Genomic DNA, 18,500 nt, shown 5'->3' with positions numbered 1-18,500 from the left:
GCTGGGCGGGGCGAGGGCCGTCCTGGCAAAGAGGGTGGGAGGTGCAGCACTTGTCTGTTACCTACAATCCTGCACCCCACACTTCACCCCACACCCCAGTGGGGCACAACACTGTTACTGTGGGCATAGGACCCAGGGTCCTGTGGTGGGGTTGGGGGCCAGTGTGGTGAGCTGGGAGGTGGTCCCTGCCCCTTCCTGCTCCCAGGTACCCTGCACTCCAGGGATGAGGATGGGAAGGTGCAGACCCGGGTCTGGAGGGGTTAAGGGCCCCTGAGCACCAGGCTTGCTTAGTGAGGATGCCGAGGCAGAGCTGCAGGATGCCTCCCACTGTCCCTACTTAACCGACCCAGCCATGTTAGGGCACAGTTTGGAATGCAGGGACTACAGAGGGCCTCGTGCAGACAGACTGGAGGACACACAGCTGGTGCCCCAGCGGGGCAGCCAGGGCTGAGAGCAGCCACCCCACTTTCTCTTTATTTCACCCCTCCCCTCTCTGTGGCCACCTGGGAGTCACTGTCTCCTGAGCTGGGGGAAGGCCAGGGTGGAGAAGAGGACACCAGGACAGGGTAGGAGCCCCCAGCTTGCCTCCCCACATCTCTGGCACCTGGCCGTAGGCACCCCAGATGGTGGCCAGGTCAGCAGTCACTGTTCCTGCGCAGGGAGGTGTGGCCCCACAGGGAACACTGGAGCTCCGTGAAGGCCAGTGAGCCCACGGTGACATCGCACGGGCCCACAGGGTGGAAACCGAACCTCTCGTAGAAGGGCACCAGCGGGTCCTCGCACATGAGCACGGCCCGGCGCACGGCCGGCTGGCCGCCCAGGTGGTGCAGGTAGCGCCAGAGCAGGATGGAGCCCTTGCCCTGCTGCCGGAAGGTGCGGTGCACGGCCAGCACATGCAGGTGGGCTGTGTGGCCCCCGGGCCTGTGCAGCGTCAGCGACTCCTGCGGGCAAGAGACAGGCATAAGTCCACGTCACCTCTGTGGACACCTGTACCCTCAAACTGCCCCCATCTGGGCCAAGGGCAGGTGTCCCCTGAGTTTCTCCAATCAGGGCTCCCCTTTCACCCAAGGAGGGCCCCCACTTGGGAGCTACATCCCCAGCCCTAGGGTGGCCCCTTCATGAGGGCCTTGAGATCCGAAAGGACCAGGCTCTGTTGCCCTGGGAGAGGACCACATCTGTGCTCATCTCTTAGTTCTGGAGGAAGAAATCCCAGGCCCTGGGTTCCTCTCCCCTCCCTGGCAGCCTCTGAAAGCAGGAGGAGCCAGGGGCCAGCAGGCAGTGGCCTCTCTTCCAGGGGCCTCCTGGGCCCACCCTGCCCTCACCTGAGTGAGTCTCTCCTTGTCCCACAGGGAGCCAATGATGAAGGCCACAAGGCGGCCCTCCACGAACCAGCCCAGGGACAGCTCAGGACACAGGGTCAGGAAGTGCCGGACCTCGTCCAGATTCAGGGGGCAGATGCCCGAGACAGAGATGAAGGCTGCGGAGGAGGCACTGGTGGTGACTCAGTGGTCTCCGTGCCGCCTGCCCACTGTCCACTGCACACCGAGAATCTGCTTAGAGGTCCCTCCCCCACAGGAAAGCAGAGGTTCAACACTGCTGTTCCCCCCACTTTCCTAACCCACACGTACTCATGCACACGCACAGAAACACATGTCTGATTATTCTGGGGTCCCCGCTGCCAAGGACAGGAGACTCGAGGGTCTTCTCCCCAAGGGGAGCAGCAGCGGAGTACAGCAGGGTCCCGGCCCCTGTGTGGGGGCTGCTCACCTTCACGCTCAATCTCAAACACCCCGGCAGCATCCTCTGGGGTGAGGCAGCGAAACTCACTGGCGGGGAGTGTGTGGCGCCGCTGGCGACTCGGGGACTCGGGGATCCCAGGGGGCAGGTGCAGAGTCACGGGCTTTAGGTAGTAGATGCTCTGAGTGGACATCCTGGCTGCTACCTCCACCTCTGGGGGCCCCAGCTTCAGAAGTGGCCTCTGGGATAAGGAGGACCCCTCAGCACCTGTTGGAGGGGAGCGATGGTCCGGGGTCTGGTCCTCATCTCCGAGGGGGCCGTCCAGCGTGATGGTTCCTCTTACCTCTTTTGTAGCGGACTTGGAGTGGGGAGTCTGGGGCTGGAGTGGAGCAGGCATATACGGGGTAGACACCTCCTGCCTTGTCCCTGCTCACTGGGCCCCCAGGTCACTTTTTGTCTCTCTCCCCGACCCCCTGCAGATGTGCAGTTCTTAGAGGAGTCTGTCCCTCCCCTGTGAAGCCCAATGGCCTGCAGGTCGCTATCTTCACCTTCTCTCCCCACGTCTCCAAGCCCCAAGCAGGGTGCTCTTATTCCTAAAGGCTGGGAGCTGGAGGCAGAGGCCTCACTTACCAGGACAGTGGGGCAGGGGCCCCGATGTTCCCACCACAGAACCAGTCACCTGGGGACCGACCGCAGGCTCAGGAACCAGAAAACTCCAGACTCCTGGGTGCCTGGCTGTCGCAGTAAGCGTGCGCTGGCACGAGTGATGCTCTTCTCAGAGATTTCTACTCCCCCACCCTTCCCACCTCTACGTTACAGGCAGGCGATGCCCGCAGGACTCTGGCAGCCCCGTGCGCTGTCCCTGTGTGCCTCTCTCATCTCAGCATGGCACACTGGATGCAGCGGATTACAGCGGCTGGCTGAGGCCCCAGGGTTTACGGGGAAGAGCACGGGGCTAAGCCTCGTGTATTCACTCTAATCCCTGCTCTGGTGCCAACTGGCTGGCAGGCGTTCACCCCTTGTGCCCTGAAGCCTGGCAAGCCCACCTCTGAGGGTCCTTCCAGCGCTGGCAGCCAGAGCGTGGTACCATTTATAGCATCTGCTCGGTGGCCAGTTAGAACTGCAGAACCAGAGGGAAGAGGACAAGGCTGGTGTTTGATATAAAGTCAGCGTAATCCAATGTCCCAGACCCCTGTTGGTAGAGTTTTTTACTCTTAATGCCACAGTCTCCCTCCAGCACCAGCTCCCGTGAAAGGGTCCTGGAACCCTGACTCCCCTGGCTCTGACTCTGCTCAGGCCGGCCCCCCCACCTCGTTCCTTCTCCTGTGGTGTTGCCCCTTTAGGGGTCCCCCCATTACCCACTCCAGCCTGGCCTCCTGCAGGTCTCCCAGCCCACCAGACAGGGCTGCACACATCTGGATACCAGCTTCCCTGTATCTCCTGCGGACTCTGGGCAATGGCTGGGCTCTTGCCCCAGGGCTCCAGAACATTCTATGGCGATTGGAGCCATATTGGCCAGGGCACACAGAGATGCCCAGGGGGCCGTGTGATCTGACCCTCCACCTGCCCCAGCAGAGCCTCACCTCCAACCCGGCTGAACCCCCGTCCCACCAGTGATCTGTAGTCTGGGATCATGGGTGCAGATGTGACTGTCCTCATGATGGGGGAGACAACTGAGTCACAGAATGGAAAGAACATTCTGATGAGCCACGTATACCAACAGGGAAGCTGGGGGCCAGGCTTGGGGATGTTGTCTCTTGGGAGAAAATGAGATATTCATGGGAAGAAAGTGAGGAGATTAGCAGAACCAGGATCAGGACATGTCCTGGAACCCAAGGTCGAGGCAGCAAGCAGCATCCCTTGCAGCCAAGAATGGACAAAGATCTCTGATTCTCGGGACAAGGAATCCCCGATGGCCTATAAGAGTGCTTCTGGGGGTGGGAGTTGGGGAGGCAGATGCATAGGAACAACCTCATGGTGAAAAAGCAGAGGTGGCAGCAGGGCAGAGGGCACTGGTGAAAGGTACACTGGTCCCCCTGCATAGCCAGGGCCTGGAGAAGTCTACCCCTGCCCCCCACCCCACTCCCAGCACAGAGCCTGCAGCAGCTCAGATGAACCTAGAAAGCCTGGCATGTGGTGGGGCTTCTAGGGGCTTCCAAGTCGGGCCTCACCTGCTCCTCTCTCCTCCCCTTGATGTGACAGCTGCCGGGTTCCCACTACAGGGCCCAGCCCAGGGGAGTCCACCTGGGGGAATCTGAAAGGTAGGCCCCATGAGAGATGGGGCCCAGAGACCCCAATTTTCCATGCAGAGCAAAGGAAAGGCCCTGACGGGCAAAGAAGGCAGCTCTCTGGACATGCACTTGTGTAACTAGTTGTGATTTTTGATGGTATTGAGGGTGGCCTCCTTCTCGCAGTCCCTCACCTGCATTTAAGACCTGCCCTGCACCCCTGGCATGGAGCCCATTTTGCCTAATTGTATTTACCTTTCCAATCTTAATCGATCCCAAGCAGATTCCCTGGGGGACAGAGATGGAGGTGGAGAATCATGGGCAGGGGGTTCTCTGGAAGAGTGTCTCCTGGGAGCCACCCCGGTGGGTAGCAAGGGAAGCACTCTGGGTAGAGAGATAAGTCGGGCTGTCAGAATGCAGTTGCTACAGAGGCCTCAGCCCACCTCCTGGGAGCTCAGGAGCCACAAATCCTTCAGAGACGCCCAGATGGAGGCAGGGGGCAGGCTTCACTGCCCTGCATTAGCTGTGAGGAGGCAGCTTCCAGCTGAGAATGCAGCCTCAGTTCATCAGCAGTCCTGCCCACTGGGGCTTGAGTACTCAGGATAATTTCTCCAAGCTGCCTAGAGCCATCCTAGCTGGAGGAGGTGAGCTGAGAGGGTCCAGAAGGTTCTAGGAGAGCCTGGCGCAACCCAGATATCCCCAAATGCCTCTTCTTCCCAATCACAACCCCCCCTTGGCATAGCTGACTCACTAAGGTTGAGAATTCAGCCTCCTCTGGGGCCCTGCGGCTTTTATTAAGTCCAGATCCTGACCCTCTACTTCCTTCTGTCCCCCAAGGTCAGGCATGAGCATCCACCATTCTTGCAATACCTCTCAGATACCTGAGTTTTTTTCACCACCACTGCATTTCCTTCCCCTGGTATCCCATCCCAGCTCACTGCCCGTGAACTGTTTAATAATTACACACCACTACAGCATGCCAGGGGCCAGCATATTCTACCCTCCCCTAGGGATGGGGGTCCTCATTAGCAGGCAGGTGGTCCAGATCCAGAAGCTTTTTAGGGTCTATTCCCTGGGACCACACCCTGAGGCCAGAGGGCCAGGCTTTGTTTCCCTCTTAGGAACAGTCATTGCATGGATGATGCGTCTTCTTTCAGCCAAGAGCAGTCCTTGGAGAGGGACGCAGGTGTGAGCCTCAGCAGCTGGGGGGTGGGGAGGAGTTCTGGACCTGAACGTGGACTTGGCTGTGCACCACGGTGTCCACTGCACACTCATCACCTCCAAAGGCTTATAAATCCCTGGAGGACAGAGACTGCACAGGACGTGTGGCAATATGCTCGATGCAAGTAGGCGTCTGCAGCTAGGTGTTGGTTCTTCTGTTGAGGAAGGTGACACTTGCTCCCTGACTTCCTGTGGATTTATTTTGCAGACTCTTCGATAGGCTGCCATCACCGCGGGGCTGAATGTGGCTCTGTCCTTATTTAGGGCTCAATATCTGCCATATTACACAGGCGGTTTCCTCAGGAACCTTCCAGATCTTTCTGGAATGGAGGTGTCAAAAGCAGAGACAGATCGCCACCTCCTGGAGAAAGAAGGGACCTACGGCTTCCTGGGCATCTGGAGCCCCGCCGCCCAGTAGAAAGCTCCAGTGCACCCCATATGTGATTTTCAATTTTCTAGTAGCCACGTAAAAAACAGCCTAAAGAAACAGGTTACCTTGACTTAATAGAATACTGTGTTTAACCCAATATCTATAAAGTATTGTCCTTCCAACAAGTAGTCAATATAAAAATTATTAGAGATACTTTACGTTCTGGAGGGGTTTTTTGTTGTTGTTTTGTTTTGTTTTTGCACTGAGTCTTCAAAATCCAGTGTGTATTTCACACTTACAGCCCTTGGCAATTCAGACCAGCCACATTTCGAGGGCTGAAGAGCCACACGTGGTTAGGGGCTCCTACAGTGCGTGCGAAGCCCAGAGCTGGAGGCCGAAGGCTAAGGAGAGAACAATAGTGTGTGTTGGGTGAGGCATGTGTGTGTGCAAGGCTGTGTGTGTATACGTGGACCTGTATGTGTGTGCATGGGGTGAGTGTGGATGTGTGTGTGATGTGAGTGTGCCTGTGAGGGTTTTTGTGTCTAGGAAAAATGGAAAGCTGGAGAACTGAGGAAAGACAGAGGTGTCCCAGGGACCTGTTGGTGCATGTAGGGCCTTTGGGAGAGGTTGGCTTGTTTTTGTTCGATCATTCGAAAAATCTTTTGAGCACCTACTGTGACTCAGACCTGCGCTGGATGCTGGAAAACAAAGGTACAAGGAAGAGTCCCGCAAAAGAGCTAGGCATGCAAATAGAGGGAAATAAATGCACTCAGACAGGTATTACCAGGTAAGTGGGGGAGTAAGGGGGGAGGGGAATAGGGCTCTTGGAAGACTTCATAGATAAGAAGCCCCAAAGTGGGTATTGTAAGATGAATAGGAGTTCTTAAGGTAAATCTATCCAAGTAGAGAAATAAAGAATTCCAAACAGGTGGTGAAGCAAGTGCAAAGGTTCGAAGGCACCAAAAAGTCAGGACCCTGGAGTGAAAAGCTGAGGCGGGAGCAGGGAGCATGCGCACTAGGTGCAGAGGAGGTAGGTGAGGGTGGAGGGAGCTGGAAGGAATCAATTCATGAAAGATCACGTGTGCCATTCTCTGGTGGGCCATGGAGAGCCATGGAAAGACGTCAAGCTAAAATGTTGATGATCGTGTTCATATTTTCAATCTCCCAGAAACAAGGTGGTGCGGGAACTAGGGCGCCGGCGTAGGCAAGAGATGGAGGTGAACTAGTAGCTGCAGTTAACGTTGATCAGGCTCGTAAAACGTTGTGCAGGCATGCGCAAAACCTTCTACCCATCATGTCAGCTAAATTCTTCAGCAGCCTTATGTAGTAGGTACTGTTGTTATTCCCATTTTACAGAAAGGAAACCAAGGCTCAAAGAAGTAAAATAACTTGCCCAAGGTCACACGGTGAGTCAGTGGCAGCACAAGCTTCAAACTCAGATTCGTCCGACTCCAGATCCACACCCTTGGCCACGGCACCATCCCGTCACCATCTCTCCCTGCAATGTGGAGCTGCCCCCAGCAGAGCAGCTCTGGAACTGGGGGTGTAAAAAGCGGGTAGAGGGACCATAACCTCAGCTTTGATGACAGGTGGACTGACCCTCAGGTGCCCAACTTGGTACCCAGGTAGGTGATGCTGCCATCAGCCCGGATGAGGACCCTGAGAGAAGGATGGGTTTGGGGAGATGTCTCTGTGCCCTGATATCAATTCTACTTAGATTTAAACAGCACCCAGGGTCATATAATGTAATATTCAAAATGCCCAGGACACAATCTAAAATTACTTTTTGTGAGAGGGCTCCTGGGGCAGCTCCCCTCTCACCCCACTTTTCCAGCCAAAGACCCCAGTGTGGAAGGCACCTTGGAGTCCCCAGACACTCACTGCAGGGTGGAAGGAGCTCTCTGGGTCCCTCTGGATTTGCTCTTACACAGAGGTTTGAAGAGGCCAGGCAGGGCGGGGCTCCCCCAGGGAGTAGCATGGGGTCTATGCACACTTGGTGGGTCTGGAGAGGCAGCCCAGTGACTGGCTAAGATAGGGACGAGGCAAGGCCTGCTTCCCTGAGATCGGTTCACTTTGCTGCCAGCCCTGCTGCCTCCTGCATTTGCCCAGCCCATCAGCAAGGGGTGTGACCAGGCTGGCTCAGTTTCTGACAAGCACGTTTGTAAACAAGGAAAATTCTCTCAAGAAACATCTCTATTCCCCAAGAAGGACTGGGTTTTGGGGGCATGAAAGAAAGGGATTTCTCCATTGGGGAATAAGGGTTTTTATTCTTTTTTCATTTAATGATTATGAAGACAAAAACTAGGCAGATACTTACATCCAGGCTCACCCCAATTGCCAGCCTGGTGGTGCAGAGACTGGCTGGGGGTTTAGGGTCTGGGCAGGAATCAAGCCTCAAACCTTGTCCGGGGCATCTCTGGTCTGAGTGAGGTCACTGAAGGTCACCACGAGATGGAGAGGAATGTACTGACCCTCTGTCAGTAAAAGGGCTCAGACGCAGCTCAAATTGAGGGCCGATAGAGCCTTAACCCCTTGCGTGTATGGAGGAGAGGATAGGAAACTGACTAAATGGAGATACGGGAACCTCAGGTCTTGGATGTACCTACCAAGATGGTACATCACTGAGCACCAGTGCTATGCCAGGCACTTACTAGGCACTGGGGTTACACATATAAATACAAGATCCACGTGTTCAGAACAGGTTTAGCAAGGGAGAGATCAGCATTTGAAATCAAGGGCTCTTGCTTATAACCTAGCACGTTCTTGTTAGTGGTGGCGGAGGTGGCGACAGCACCGTCTGGCATGGGACTTTGCAAAGAGGGAGAATCATACTTCCTCCCTCACAAGGGGATAATCTATGTGAAGGTGGATAATCCATGTAAAGCACTTATCATAGTACCTGGCATTAAGTTACCGCTCAATAAACGGTAGCTATTATTAGCCATTATTATAAGAAGCTGCAGAAGAAACAGGGCACATCTTTCTGGAGTGCCAATTTCACTCAACGATTAGGGAGGAAAGGACATTTTGTTTATATTAAAACAAACACTGGCAGAAGCTGGAGTAGAATGCAAAACTCACTTGGATTTTTTGACATCAAACAAACATTTTGGGACTGCGTTGCCCTGCCCCTACTGACCACTTGCTCACTCCCTATCCCCTGATAGACACAGGAACTAGAAAAGACCTTGCACTTGAGGCAGGAAACCTGGGTTCCAATTTGGCTCAGCCAATTACTACCTTGTGACCTTAGGCACTGAAATCCTTAGGCCCTGTTTCCTCATTAGTAAAATAGGATTAATTACATCTATATCCAGTATTGTGATAACAAACAAGATAATGTATGCGTATGTGCCTGGCTCAGTGTCTGATCAATAACAGGTGCTCAGTAAATGTTAGGTGATCAGGGGCCAAAGGAGATAGGGCTAAAGGGACATAGTAGATGGAACAGAAGCTACTCTGTTATTGTGAAAGCCTCCCAGGTCTTTATGAGGAAGAGAGTGTGGAACCGTGTCCTTGCAGCAATGATTCCAGATGGCCATTCTGCACTGTGGTCTGGGATGGGAAGGCCATGATTTGGGAACCCATTTTTGCCCCAGATCATGTCCTAATTCCCCTTAAGCTCTTTTTCTGTATCTTAGCATGTGAGTTTTCTAAGGTTTGGGTCCATTGACAACCACCCTAAGCCCAATATTACAGCAATACTCTATAAGTACTTGGCTTAGGGCAACTCGTGTACTCAAGCTGCCATCTGTGCCTGTACCATGTGCCATGTTCTTACAACTTTTCCATGAGGGTAATTCTGTACCCCCAGCAGCCTATAAACTACCCAATGCCTTTTTTGAAGAAACTGAACACTGTAATATTAAATCATCTTACTAATCTGTCATTAATAGTCTTGCATAAAATTGTGGAAAAAATGATTTTAACTGAGAAAGGTGAGGACTATATCTTGAATTTTCTTAATTTCCTTTTAACAACCCATTATGAATCTGTCCTCTGAGAATGCATCTAAATCTTTTGGAACTTACTTAGGAGACACATTAGTATAATTACTTTTTATATTTTAAAATGGCAATCTGAAGCAGATCATAAGTATAACAGTTCTGCCAATCTAGAATTTTAGTCTAGGTGGGGGTGTGGTTGAAATATTATAATAACGGTTATGCTTTTTGAGGGAGCTACATGCCAGGCACTGTTCTATTTCACTTCATCATCTCAGTTGCTGGATGAGACAGGTACTGCTGTTACCTCCTCAGTTTTACAGATGAGAAAATTAAGATGAAAAAAGTTTATCAGCTTGCCACCTTTATAAGTGGCAGTGCCAAAAATTGGAATCCATGGCTTCAACTTTTAACTACCTTACTATTCTACCTCTTGCCACACATACTAAGCCTTGTGGAGCTTCGAACTCATCCAGATGCATTTAAAGCCAAACCATAGGGGCCACAAATACTTATCTTTCTTTGGGACTTCTTCACCAATACCTTGACCAGTCCCTAAAGGGTCATGACCGTTTAGGCTTTGCTTGGAATTCCCTAATGCAAAACACTCTAAATACACTCTATATATAGCCATGCTAACAAGCTACCTTGGAGTTGCTTTTAAACTATTTAAAATGTATATGTTTTTTCTCCCCAACTCGATTGTAAACACCTACAGGACAGGGACTGTATCTTGCTCTTTCCATATACCTCCTAGTGCCTAGGACTTAGACTGGAGACGCCAAGGGAGCTCTTTTTTTTTTTTTTTTCCTTTGTTTTTCCTTTAAGGGAGATCATTTTTTAAAAAAAGTATTTTTTATTGGAGTGTAGTTGATTTAGTTAGTTTCAGGCATATAGCAAAGTGATTCAGTTATACATATGCATATATACATATATTTTCAGATTTTTTTCATTATAGCTTATTACAAGAAATTGAATATAGTTCTCTGTGCTATACAGTAGGCCCAGTTGTTTATCTATTTTATATATAGTAGTGTGTGTCTGTTAATGCCAAACTGCTAATTTATCCCTCCCAGGAGCTTATTAACTATTGTTGACAGTCTTCAGATCATCCTCCGTCCCACCTCGGCCACTCCCCTTTTCCTTGCTGACCACTCCACTTCCTTCTTGGGGGATTCCCACCTCTTCCCACTCCCTCTACTTTTATCCTTTCTGGCCCTGCCCCTCTGTCGTGGAGTCCATCCTTTCCCACCCCGCCCCCCGTCCCCGGCAGCATCTCCAGCGTCCCCTAGCGACGAGGCGGTAGCCCCTAGCAACCGCACCTTGGTTCCCAGACGACGGCGGCACGTAGGGCCACGTCAGCGCGCCATGGCCCCGCCCCCGGCGCCGGCTGGCCCCGCCTCCCTGTGCCTCTTTCGCCGCCGCTGCCGCCGCCGCCGCCGCCGCCCGAGACTCGCGCAGAGCAGTTATGGCGGATCCCGCAGCGTCCGCGCCCGCAGCTCCGGCTCCCGCCCAGGCCCTCGACGCGGCCCCGGACGCGGCCCTGGCCCCGGACGCAGCCCCCGCCCCAGCCCTGGCGCCGGCGCCCGCCTCAGACTCGGCCTCCGGGCCGTCCTCGGACTCCGGCCCCGAAGCCGGCTCGCAGCGGCTGCTGTTCTCTCACGACCTGGTGTCTGGCCGTTACCGCGGCTCGGTTCACTTCGGGCTGGTGCGCCTCATCCACGGCGAGGACTCGGACTCGGAGGGCGAGGAGGAGGGCCGCGGGAGCTCGGGCTGCTCCGAGGCGGGGGGCGCGGGCCACGAGGAGGGCCGGGCCAGCCCGCTGCGCCGAGGCTACGTGCGCGTCCAGTGGTACCCGGAGGGCGTCAAGCAGCACGTGAAGGAGACCAAGGTGCGGCGGGTCGGCGGGCAGGGGCCGGGGCCGGGGCCGGGGTCTGAGGGAGGACGAGTTGGCTGATAGAGTCCAGGGCCGGGTAGGGAGGCGTGCGAGGCGCTGCCCGGAATGGTGCAACTGCAGTGGGCAGAGGTGGGAGGACAAGCCTCAGCGGAGGGGACGCTCCGGTGCAAAGTCATTGCACCAGCCCTGGGCCACCGGGCCGCGGTGGCTTCCCCACGCGAAGGACTTCCAAGCCAGACTAGGGTGCGGTGTCGGCCTCAAGATTATATATGTGGACCCACGACAGTGGAGAAGTCCTGGGGCTCTGAGGCACGCTCGGCTTTACACCAGTGCGGCGTTTTGCTGACCCCCGAGGAGCTACATACTGCATTGTGCATCCAGGAAGGAAGGCCGTGCCGGTCCGTGCGGGGAGGGGTTGTGGGCATTCCAAAACAAAGATAGAGGTGAAAATGTCGGCCAACATAAAACCCCAAGAAGTTCACTAGATTACGGAATGCGTTATTATTGGTGAAGAAAACCAACCCCTTGTGTTTTACCTTGTTGCCTCGTTTTAACTGCTGCAGGGAACTTTGAGTAAAATCATTAACAATCAGAGCCGTGATATTAATAGTACTGGTGGGGGGAGGGATGTGACAGCTGCTGACTGGGATTGATGACTCTTAAGTATGGTTGGACTTCTTGAAAAAAAAAATACTATAGAACTATGGATGGAGGAGAGCCACCCATTTGGAAACCTGAGGGGTTTTTCTTGACCTGAGGCCATTAAGTGGACATCAGACTCCTTATGATGCTAGTGAATATTGCATTTTCACAAAACTGCAAAAAGTGTTTATCATCATAAACTTGAAACCTGAGCCAGAGTTGGTTTGGTAGCTTTTCATGTCTTGTTTTCTTGAGTGTGAATTCCTATCAGTGATCTGCACGCACACACACACCCTGTATCTTTTGCCCCTTCTTCATCTACTCCTCTTTGCTTTCAAAAACACATTTCTAGACACGAATCAGGACTGGGCTGTTCAGCTGCCTGGGATGTTGAGTGGTCTGATTTCAGGGGAGGGCACTTTAGAAGTTAATCTGGGTTTCTGACACACTGGGAAACAAAGGCGACCTGCGAAGGGGGTCTGTGATGTCAGCTCTGGCAGGGAAAAAGGCCCTACTCCCCCGAAGAGCCTGTGATCTGTTTCCTAGTGGCAAAAGTGACTCCTGATGCCTGTGGTACAGGCATCCACAGACCCAGAGATCTGCTCACAGGATCCCTGGCTTCCCCACAGACAAGTGCACATCAGGTGGTCGCTTCTCTGACTAGGAGAGAAAATGGTAAGTTCATGCAGAAGTATGTGGAAAAGATTACTTTTTACAGCGGAATCTTTGTTAAAAATTACTACCTATATTGTCATGTTGGGGAGAGAAGATTTTTGCTCTGTACACCGAGTTGTGCGTTGTTATACTAGCAAATAGTTGCCGACATCTTTCCGTCTTTCCGTAGGTTCTTAAAAAATGTTTTCCCCTGACTATCTTTTCTAGAGGTTTGTGACTTCTGGAATGGAACTCATTTCACTCTGTCACGGCCTCGTGCCCTGGGGATCACTGCCGGGAGCTGCCATGTTTATCAGTTTTTGTTCCTGTTCATCTGACTTTGGTGGTTAACTCTGTTTATGGTTCGGTTCCATCTGTCTCCCCCCACCATGTGTAATTATACGCAGTTTGACTTAAAATACCTGTTTTGAAATGAACTAGAAAATAACTTTAAGGCACCAGCTTGGATATATTTTGAAGCTGCCTGTGACTTGCTTTGAATTTGTTGAAATCCATCATGGCTCCAGTGGTAATGTTTTCTTTGCCTTTGTAGTTTCTGCAGCTTCTGAGCTTAGTAGCAGAAGCTAAGGGGCAGAGGAATTCTATGAAGGGGGGGGCATGTAGTGTCCATTTGTGGATGTTGGGACCCAGTTCTTCTTTGAGGACTTGAGAATAGGTTTGTTTATACCTGATCGGTAGCTGTCTGTTACCCCGAGCCATAGGCACAGATGACCCTGGTCAGCTGAATGTCTTTCCTGCTTTGCTTCTGACAACCGACTAGGGTGGTGGAGTGGGTCCTGGGACCTTGCAGCATTGTGGTTTAGGAAGATTTTCCCTCTCACCTCCCACTCCTTATAAATCTATCGAAGTGACCATGTGCTGTAAAGGAAAGACCATTAGACCAAGACTGAGTATTTAGATTCCGATTGCTACTCCATCACTAATCTGGTTATGAGATTTGAGAACCCAGTTACTGATAGAATAAAGTAGTGACAATCTTGGGAAACATTTCTTTTTAAAGCTGCCACTTATTGGAATCTTTAAATAGTATCCTTTTAATGTAGAGTGTTCAGTAGGCTGTGGAGTGTTTTTGTAGTTTTCATGTTAATATGGTGGGCAATGAGTAAAGTCTTAATCTTGGTCTCTTAATTTCTTTGAAATTTTTAATGAACAAATTCAGAAAGAGAGATGAAGAGGCTAGCCAACAAATCCTACCCCCTGCTGGTCATGACAACGAAAATTATTAACAGAAACAAAATAAGTAGGTCTTCCTAGAAACTGCAGAACTTACGGTCCAGTACTTGAAGCTTCAAGCAGCCACAGTTAAGCTTCTTTAGGATTTAAAAGAAGCACATAGTTTGTGCTCCTACCTTTCCTCAATCTCAGTGTGGTGGCTGATTTACCCACTTGAAACTTTTCCCATTTGGCCATAGATCCCGTATGTGGAAACTTGCCCCTTCCCTGTTGATGGTCAGCCTTAGAGTAAATTTTTGGCATAAAGCCAAATGCTGACAGCCTCTTCACCTTGAGCATTGGCTGAATATGGTGGGTCTTTCTGATCTCCACCTGTCCTGATTTGGACAGAGTGGCCTTTGTAAGGAAGAGATCCCCTGCTGTCTGTCCAAGTTTAGGGCCTTCCTGTTTCTGATTTAGCTTCCCTTTGCTTTCCCATCCCTTGTGTGTTGTCTTTTGCTCTAAGTTGCCTCAACATTCAAGGTCTTGCCTGATTTGAGACTTAATGTCTCTAAATTAAAGCTGTCCATAATCATCCTGCTTTTGTAAGTTTGTGTGTGTGTGTGTAGCATCCTTGATGACAGGTCCCTCAGGAATTGGCTTCTCGGTTTATTTTTGGCTCCTGGGCAGGCCAGCACTTCCATGGGGAAAGCTATTTGCTGTAGCATCATAGCGTGTGGGGTTCGCTTGCCTTGCTTGTCCAGGCGCTGGACCCATTAAAAGCTATTGTTCTTAGTGATGTAATAGGAAGAAGTTATGTAAGGTTAACCAAGATGCAAGACTAAGTGCATCTAATTGCATTTTATTCGGATAGGATCACAGCACTCGTGGAGTCTCTCAGCTGTTCGTGATTGTATTCTTCGTCCCTTAGCTTCCACTTCTACCTCCCAGTGCCTTGAGAGCTGTCTGGCTTGTCCCTGACTCATGGGCACTTTCACCAGATGAAGGGCATGTGTTTGTGTCCTGTGATTGAAGTCAGAACCCTTGGGTGCTCTTCCTGGCTGTCAGCTACTCTGAATGACCTTGGGCTAGTCACGGCCTCGTTTTCTCTCTCTGCAATAAAATGTGAGGTCTGTCTTTGTAGCCCCTGAAATGATCCTGGATAGGTGAATAACCAGAAGTGTAGCCAGATGGTGCCTGGCGTGGCTGCTTGGCTATTAGCAGACACCACCCTGATGTCCATCGGACAGAGCCAGCCCTGTCTCTTCAGGAGATCCTTCCCTGTGTCATTGGGTGGTGCCATCCCAGAGAGAAGCAAAAAGTGCACTGCAGGGTCTCAGTGTTGTAGGAGTTCCTGTTTGGTGATGTCTTTGCTTATGACGTGGTGGATTATAGATTTGACTTCTTTATTAAGCCTCTTCTATAAATACTTGTGAACTTCACTCCTCTGTTACTTTATAAGAAATTCAGTAATGCACATTTAGAGTAACACCTGCCAAAGTCCACCAGCCTCCAGGAGTGGGGACATACGTGCATATATCTTCCTGAATCTAGGAGACATCTTTTAAAATTCTCAAAAGACAGGTAATGAGATTATGAATTACAAGGATGGCAGAGGACTGCTTTTGTATTTAAAGATAATAACAAGAAAAACAAACTTATATAGAGTGACTAGGTGATGGGCACTCTAAGTGCTTTATGTGAATTGCTCACAATACCCCTGTGAATTAGGTACTATTATTACCCCTGTATTACGGAGGAAACCAAGGAACAGAGAGGTTAAATAACTTGTCCAATGTCACACTGCTGATAAAGTGGAGGAACCTGAATACAAATGGAAGTAAATACAATTTTCTCTCACCTGAGGATTCATAGATTGTTACTGTATTAAGTACCCTGATCAAACATGAGTCACAGGCCTTGCGGTTGGCATTAATCACTGAGTCTTGACACACTTAGAAGTCTTAGTGGAGGAGGAAGTAACCACAGGTGATGAGAAGGGAAGGGCAGGATATTGGGATGGGTGGCAGGTGGACCAGTGGCTGGGAGGGAGGAGTGTGAGAGAAACCGTATTGCACTGCCATGTGCTTCTGTTGCACGTTTTTCATTCCCTAGCCCCACAGTTGTTATCAAAATAACTGTCAAAAATGACATTTTATTTCTGGAGAACCTGTGAATACCCCTAGATGTTGAATGAAAGCAGACTCTGTAAGTCTAAGCCCCCGCCTGCATCTCCGGGAGCAGAACAAGTCCGGGTAACTGACGCAGAAACCTGTGTTGTCTTAGAAAAGGTCGGGGTTCAGAAATCCAGCTTGACCTCCTGCCCCTCCCTTGCTGCGGTTGTCACCCTCCTGCTGGGAATGCTGAGTCATGGGACAGGTTGGGAAGGGCTCCCTGGAGAGAGGCTGCGTCCGCTCAGCTCCAGTCCTTCTCCCTTCAGGTTCCCCACGCCGACTCTGCTCCCCCACCTGTTTTTGCTTTAGGACGTTAAAGGTCTCTGTGCTTTACCCGTCCCCATGTCACTGGTATTCCTGCTTTTCTCTTTGTCATTTTCCTGTGTTGTTGGGAGGAACTTTTTTTTTCTTTTTCAGTTTTTCCACGGGCCTCATGGAATCCAGTGGCACATCTGCGGGGCCAGCACTTTACAAAAGAGGGGTGGGTGTGGGTGTCGTGAATAACGTGGACTGCCGTCACAGCAGTGCTGGGCCTGGGAACAGCGCCAGCTGCCCCTCGTGGTCCCCTCAGAGTTGAGTTTAGGGCGATTCTGTGATGAGTAGGCTCTCTTTAAAAAGCCATCCCGTGGCTTTAACACTCAGAGGACATAATCTGTGCTCCTAATTTGATCGGAGTTTGCTGCCCAGGGCTTAGCCTGCTTCTGGATGGGGGTGGGACGGTGTTACTTTAAGTGAATACTCAAAGGGGAAAATGGCCATCAGGACCGTTTATAAAATGCTTTCTTGTTTACAAGATGCTTTCACTTATATTTACTAGGAATTGGGTGTTTTAAACTGTGGCTCCTCCACGAGGCTCCACGTGCCCGGGGCTAGAGGCCAAACCCTGGGGAGGTCGAGGTTTTCTCGCTGCTGCTTCCACAATGGCAGCTGCACTGAGCCGGGGACACGCTCAGAACTGCTTGTCTTGCTGACTCGTGCGCCAGACTCGGGGCTCTGCTAGGAACCACCTGACGTGTGGTTGCAGACCCGACCGGGAAGAGCAGAACGCTTACTGGAATTTTTTGTAGTTCAGGATAAAATTGAATCGTGTTAATGGATAGCCCTCTGAGTTTATCTTCTCCAGGGCTCTTCGCCCTTGTCTCACTCTCCAGCTACACTCTGCGGTTGAGGATTTCTTGTCCTTTGACCCAGGCTGACTGTGTTGAATAGATCTTCTGGTCAATTTGCCCATGGGTATACTGTCTTCTTCTGAAGCAGGACTGTGAAAAAGGTTTTGTGATTTAAATATTGAGGCAAATGACACGCTGTTCAGAAGTATTCGGCTAGGCAGTCAGTACTGGAATGAATGTCCTTTTTGAGTTAAATTTAGTTGACTGGTTGAGGAGTTTTTGGTTTGTTTGCATATTTTGAGAGTGAAACATTTTATTTTCTGCAGCTAGGTCAAAGGAATAAGACACCTGATCACTCTGGTCTAAATTGATAGCAAAGCTATGTCTGGTGAAAATTCATTCTGGCTATGACACTCCAAACAATCTTAAACATTTAAGATACTGAGTAGTGCTAAAAAAAGAAAAGAAAAAGGCAGTCAGTCCTATTCAGCAATAAAATGAAAACCCCAGGCTCCTGGAGAGGTTTCCTGCAGTCTGAAGAGCGTTCTTCATTTGCATCCTGCAAGTGAGAGCTGGTCTTTCACACCCAGCAGCTCTGATGAAGTTCTTCCTCCTTGTTTTAATTTTGATCCTGTTTGTGGGAGATGCTGCAGTGTTGAGGGCTGGTGATGCTGTCTTGACAGGCATATCCGACTGCACTCGCTAGCCCCCTTAAGTGCAGTGGGAAGCAGTATCGACACACACATCTGTGTCTGTTGTATGGCTTCTGGGAGCTTCAGGATCTGACATGCTCCGAGCCTAAAGCATCCTCATATTTGTCTGCTCTGACTGTTTAATTACTTAAGGGAGTTTGAGGGCCCTGAAGCTTGATGCTCTCGTCTTCAGGACAGGGTAGAAAGAGCATCTCGCCCTTCCCCAGCCTGCTTTGGGGGCATCCCAGCACCCCGCTGCTGGAAAGGTGTATCTGCCTCCATTTCCTGGAGACCCGTGTGTCCCCTAGCCTTTCTCCTTCTGGCCTCACAGCACTGGGTGTGAACGGCTCTTCTGAAGGTCACAGAGGGCTGGTGAATTCCTGGTCACTGCATTTACTGACTTTTTCTCAGCATCTGTCCTTTTGAGTCATCAGCCTTGTTATTATAGTCGATCATCCCTCTTAGTGGAAACTTCCTCCATTGGGTTCCACTCTACTGACTGTAGTGGATTTTTTTCTTCTGCATTTTCCCTCTTACCTCTCTCAGTGAGACTCTTGTCTCCTCCCTGTCTTCTCTTCAGTGCGCTTGTCCACTCCCGTAGCCGCAGCTGGTATCTACACATACACGACTTACACATCTGCAGCACACTCCCAGCCACC

At 51.1% G+C, this 18,500-nt stretch overlaps 2 protein-coding genes across 3 annotated transcripts in view; one reads left to right on the top strand and one right to left on the bottom strand.

Annotated features, from left to right (window-relative positions):
* Positions 1 to 625: 625 nt before the first annotated feature.
* On the bottom strand, positions 626 to 1,945 carry AANAT (aralkylamine N-acetyltransferase). The gene is made up of 3 exons (XM_006199417.3): positions 1,768 to 1,945; positions 1,323 to 1,477; positions 626 to 941 (listed from the first exon to the last, which is right to left on the bottom strand). Exons 1-3 carry the CDS (start codon positions 1,928 to 1,930, stop codon positions 636 to 638), a joined length of 624 nt encoding a protein of 207 aa, XP_006199479.1. The 5' UTR covers positions 1,931 to 1,945; the 3' UTR covers positions 626 to 635.
* Positions 1,946 to 10,767: 8,822 nt separating this feature from the next.
* UBE2O (ubiquitin conjugating enzyme E2 O) overlaps positions 10,768 to 18,500 on the top strand; it is a 53,429-nt gene continuing 45,696 nt past the window's right edge. For both annotated transcript variants that reach the window (XM_072939627.1, XM_072939626.1), the window contains exon 1: positions 10,768 to 11,391. In XM_072939627.1, coding sequence (XP_072795728.1) covers positions 10,969 to 11,391 — 423 coding nt within the window. In that variant the 5' untranslated portion in view covers positions 10,768 to 10,968. The remainder of the gene's footprint in view (positions 11,392 to 18,500) is intronic.

Source organism: Vicugna pacos, chromosome 16, assembly GCF_048564905.1.
Source record: "Vicugna pacos chromosome 16, VicPac4, whole genome shotgun sequence".
Lineage (NCBI taxonomy): Eukaryota > Metazoa > Chordata > Mammalia > Artiodactyla > Camelidae > Vicugna > Vicugna pacos.
The sequence above is the reverse complement of the archived record's forward strand: the minus strand, read 5'-3'. Positions and strand labels throughout refer to the sequence as shown.